Genomic DNA, 5,202 nt, shown 5'->3' with positions numbered 1-5,202 from the left:
AATCATGACTGCAAAAAGAAATCAGCTCTGCTTTGGATGCATACAAGAGATAAACATGTTCATTTACATCCTAAGAATGCACCAAAAAACATGCAGTATTGCACCTTTTTTGTTTGTTTGTTTTGCTTGTGTTTATTTCCAGCTAGAAAGAATACTTGTTCTTAGGTGTTGCTATATATACCTTGATGACTTATTTAGTTTTCCACAGAGCTTCCCTTTAAGGGATGTGCATATTGGTCCTCTCTCTGCCTATACCTGCACAGAAACCTGACATTTCCCTGAGCAAAGGCAGGAAAATCAACTGAGTGCCCCCCACCCCCCACCCCCCATTATCTCTTTTGGGCCTTCATCCCACAAACTTGTAATTTTTATTATTTTAATTTTTTTACTGAAATCATGCATTAATTAATTCAAGGTACACCTTGATCAAATAGGCCATAATGCTGAATAAGAGAACATGCTTTGAGCTCCAAAAAGTTATTGTTCCCATCTGACTAACATATGCACTTAAATACAGTACTTTATTTACTAATAAAATAGTTAATAAATGAAGGAGTGCACTTTCGGTGAATGCAAATGAAAAGGGATCTATTTTTAGAAGAGTTGATTCCAACGTAAGCTTATCCCCTATTGTCTGAGTTAACGTTCTTGGCATGCGATTATAAAATAAATATGATCAGATTCAAACATGCTTACATTTAGTTCCATTTGTGCTCTCTTGCAATAAGGAGGCTAAGATTTTACATCCAGTTCTGGAGGCCAGGGGTCAGAGTGCAGGACTGGTGAGAAAAGACCTGTGTTTGGCTCACCTGCAGTTGAGAAACTTAGCAGCACTGCAGATGAATCAATTAATGTAATTCAGTTATCTTTTTCTTAGAGAATAGTTTGGATTAGAAGGGGAATGGGGCAGAGGGAAAAATCCCTAGAGACCCGGACCAGTATCAGATTTATAAGGTGCTTTATGAACCAGTCTTAAGTAATTTTGCACGGTGTGTGTGTGTGTGTGTGTGTGTGTGTGCGTTTTCACCTTGTCATATACAGTTCGGTTGATCAAAATAAAAACAACATTTGTTCATTGCCCATTTTGGCTGGTATATAATGTTACATATAATACATCAGATGCACTGTCTTAAATGTGCTGTGCAGTTTGCAAAAGTTTTATAATGGAGTCCCATGCAAATTTAAATTTTATATTTCTAAATGATCATCTGGTTTTTAGTTAAAAGAAAAAAATTAAAGAAGCCAAAGGATTAAAAATGTCTCAGTATGGGGAAGCATATGAATCTTAGTTTACCTAGACTAGCTCATGGACTGAATTGTTTTAAACCAGTTTTAGAAAATACACTTTCTTTTCCCACTTCTTAATAAAATGAAAATAGTTTCTTTTTTCCTGAATTTTGAAAGCTTCTGGTTCGCCATCCCCAAAATCCGCAATGCAACAATGCATTGACAGTTAAGTAGAGCATTCAGAGACTATTTAGTAAAGTATCTACAAACAGTGACCTGAGTCACTAGGTTTTTTGTTTTGTTTTGTTTTGTTTTGTTTTTAAGTCTTTCAAGCTGCTAAGTGTGGCTTTTTTTGTTTGCTTGCTTGGCTTTTTAAACATCTAAACATCGGTCAGTAGCTTGCTCTTATTAACGCAGTTTTGGTTAGCTGTGGTGCAATTGCCAGTTCTGATATTGGCCTGTCTATAATGGGCTATGCTATTATTCATATCTTCTTCAATCTCCATGTACTCAGATTTGCTGATAGTAGAGGAACTACGCCGACTGAGGTCACTGTCAGAGGCTAAATTAGGGGAACTAACATGGAGCAACTGAGCCTGCTCTTCCCCCTCAGTTTCTCGGTGGTAGAAATAGTTGAAATTGGACACAATGACAGGTACGGGCAGGGCAATTGTCAGCACACCAGCGATGGCACACAAGGAGCCCACGATCTTGCCTCCAATTGTCACAGGGTACATGTCACCGTATCCTACAGTGGTCATGGACACCACCGCCCACCAGAAAGCATCGGGGATACTGGAGAAGTGCGACTCAGCTTCTTCCGCCTCGGCAAAGTACACTGCACTAGAAAACAGTATTACTCCAATGAAGAGAAAAAAGATGAGCAGCCCTAGCTCTCTCATACTAGCTTTGAGGGTCTGGCCCAGGATCTGGAGGCCTTTAGAGTGGCGGGAGAGTTTGAAGATTCTAAAAACCCTTACCAACCGGATGACCCTGAGGATGGCCAGCGAAGTGGCCTGCTCGCCCTTCTGGTTTCCCTCCTGCTCGGCTATCTCGGTGCCTAGGGTGATGAAATAGGGGATGATAGCCACAATGTCGATGAAGTTCATGATGTTTTTGAAGAAGTCTGTCTTGCTGGGGCAGGCAAAGAAGCGCACCACCAGCTCAAAGGAGAACCAGATGATGCACAGGGTTTCCACGATGAAGAAGGGGTCCGTGAAGATGTTGGAATTGTAGATAACCGTGGTGTTGTCAATGCGGTGCACGGTGCCTGTGAAGTCCTTGTCATCCTTAAGCTCAGGCAGAGTCTCCAGGCAAAAGATGACAATGGAGATGAGGATGACCATGACAGAGACGATGGCGATGACCCGGGCGGGCCCCGAGCTCTCAGGGTACTCGAAGAGCAGCCACACCTGGCGCTGGTATTCCTTCTCGGGCAGGGGGCGCTCCTCCTCCTTGATGAAGCCCTCGTCCTCCCGGAACTTCTCCATGGCCTCCTCGCCCAGCTCATAAAATTTGATCTCCTCAGAGAACATGTCCAGGGGCACGTTGACCGGTCTCCGCAGGCGGCCCCCGGACTGGTAGTAGTAGAGGATGGCGTCGAAGCTGGGCCTGTTGCGGTCGAAGAAGTACTCGTTCCTCAGGGGATCGAAGTAGCGCATGCGTTTTTTAGGGTTGCCCAGAAGCGTGTTAGGGAACTGCGCTAGGGTCTTGAGTTGCGTTTCGAAGCGCAGCCCGGAGATGTTGATCACCACGCGCTCGCAGCACTCGTGGTCGTCGTGCTCGGCCGGCCGGGGGTAGCTGCCATCCTGGGGGTGGCCCGGGGCGGCCGAAGCCTCGTCCACGTTCTCTCCAGACATCACCGTCATGGTGGAAGCAGGGCGCAGGGGTGAGAGACCAGGAGAGGGCCGGGGGTGGGAAGCAGCGGGATTGCAGGGGTGGGGGGGACCCAAGCGCCCCCCCCACCGGAGTGCGCAGCTCCCCCACGCTCAGGGGGAGGGCCTTCAAAGCCAGCAGGTGGAGAGATCTGTGACTTCGCTTTTCCTTACCTTCCCCTCCACCCTGCCTTTTACTCAGTTTGGAATCCCCCTCGCCTGCGGCCCTGGGTGCAGCTTTTTGCCGAGGGGAAGGGAATTGGTATTTCTTCCTGCTCGGAGGTGCCTTAACGCAGTGACGTTCTAGCGGACCGGGCCATGACTTCGGGGGTCACCCTGGCCTCCCCTCCCTTCCGTGAGCCCTCCTAGGACCTGGTGCAGAGCCAGCTCAGCAGATCCCCTCGCCTGCCACCCCCTCTGCTTCTCCTCGGCTCTCCCCCCTCCTACCCCTCTTCGCCTGTCGCCTTTTAAGCTCCCACCAGGGCGATCGATGGACGCTGCAGAGAAATAGAAAGTGATACGGGGGTAGAAGATCAGAAGCATTCAGATGGGACGGACCTACAGACACCGAAGAGCACAGACCTCTAGCTTTTTTAGAAAGCACTGGACTTTTGCTAGGGTTAGCACATACACACAGACAGACACACGCAGACACCCGGAAATCCAAGTTTGGGCTCTTCCATCCCACTTTCCCCAATGCCCAACAACCGATCTGTTTACAACTTCGTTAAACTAAAGATCGGGAAAGCGCCGAGAGACGCTGGGGGAGTTCCAGGTCCCGGGCAGCATCCCCTCACCCTCGGCTTCCCCCACCCCGAGCCCCTACCCCCGCTTCTGCAGCCTCGGACTGGGGAGCCCCCTACCTGGCCGGCCGGCTTGGCGCAGGGGCGGTGCTGAGTCGGCGGAGAGCCCGAGTCGGAATGCGGCAGGTCGCCCTTGCAGTACCCGGGCGGGAGCGGCGGCCAGAGCAGCGGCAGCATCCGAGAAGCGCCAGGGCAAAGTCGCCTCCCTCGCCCCCTCGTCCTACGCCCCTTCAGTGGGACAATCGATTGAGTGAACCGCCACGGCGGAAATGTCCGTTCCCTTCCCCCGTTCTCACCGGTTGCCAGCAACCTAGAGACGCCGTCCTCTTGCTGATGCAGGGAGTTCCGGAGGATGCGGGGCGGAAAAGCAAAATGCCACCCTCTCCCGAGGCTCGGAAGCAAATGACGATAAACAGCACTCTCGCCCCCTCCTAACACTATGGGAGCCCTTGATTCGATCCCGAAGGAGGGGGGCGAGCAAGAGCCTGGATCTACATGGCTCTCGGATCTCCTCCGCTTCCCGCACCCCAGCGTGGACCTCGGCGGGGCTACGCTGCGCGCCAGGAGCCGTCAGGAGCTCCGAGTGGGGCAGGGTGCGTGCGGCGGCGGGTCCGCTCGGTCCATTTCTGGGCGCTGCAAGATCAGCAGAAACCTGAGAAAGCGCCTGGAATGCGGAGCAGCGATTGGCCCACTCGGGCGTGGGTTGGGGAGGGCGGGGGAGGGCAGGAGCGAGGAGGTAGATGGAAAATATGAGGGGGTGGCTTGGCAGAGGGGGGTTGTCATTCAGTTCCCACCCTTGCCAGCACAGCTTTTTCCTTCTCCTGCCAGAAAAGCCGACCACCAATCTACTTCCCTTATGGTGCACAGCCCCACACACGCACGCTCCCTGGCCGCGACCTTCCTCGGGAATTGCACATTGGAAATGGTCAGGTCCGACGCAATGCAGGCGGTGGTGTTCCTGGCAAAACTCCTCAGATGGGTTTGCGTTTGTGCAGTCCCAAGATAATCGGCTTCTGCCGCCATGCTCTGCGTGCCATCCTGCCCCTCCCTCAGGGGTCTCTCTGCAGGGGTGACCCAGCTTGCCTCCGCCGGACTGGGAGAGATGAGCACTTTGGCGAGAGCTCTGCAGTTGAGGATCACCTGGGTTTATCTACGTAGTGTTACTGCGAGGCAGTGGTGCTAGGTCTGTCCCCCCTTGACCTAGGATGGGAGTTGAAGTTTTCTTACGATCAGATTATTTTGAAATACGGAGAATGAGATTTGTGGGCAACCAAAGGCTTCGTGGGTTTGTGGGGTTG

The 5,202-nt window shown here is 51.3% G+C and overlaps 1 protein-coding gene across 1 annotated transcript; it reads right to left on the bottom strand.

The window, feature by feature from the left end:
- Positions 1-1,607: 1,607 nt before the first annotated feature.
- KCNA1 (potassium voltage-gated channel subfamily A member 1) lies at positions 1,608-3,095 on the bottom strand. Its single transcript, XM_028121171.1, has one exon. The coding sequence runs from the start codon at positions 3,093-3,095 to the stop codon at positions 1,608-1,610; it is 1,488 nt and encodes a 495-aa protein (XP_027976972.1).
- Positions 3,096-5,202: the final 2,107 nt, after the last annotated feature.

The sequence above is a fragment of the Eumetopias jubatus genome, unplaced genomic scaffold, assembly GCF_037043125.1.
Source record: "Eumetopias jubatus isolate StellerSeaLion01/CBP00866 unplaced genomic scaffold, mEumJub1_p1.0 scaffold_8, whole genome shotgun sequence".
NCBI classification, from domain to species: Eukaryota; Metazoa; Chordata; class Mammalia; order Carnivora; family Otariidae; genus Eumetopias; species Eumetopias jubatus.
The sequence above is the reverse complement of the archived record's forward strand: the minus strand, read 5'-3'. Positions and strand labels throughout refer to the sequence as shown.

Coding starts and splice junctions, on each gene's coding strand:
- KCNA1 (XM_028121171.1), bottom strand. CDS start 3,095: ATGACGGTGATGTCTGGAGAGAACGTGGACGAGGCTTCGGCCGCCCCG.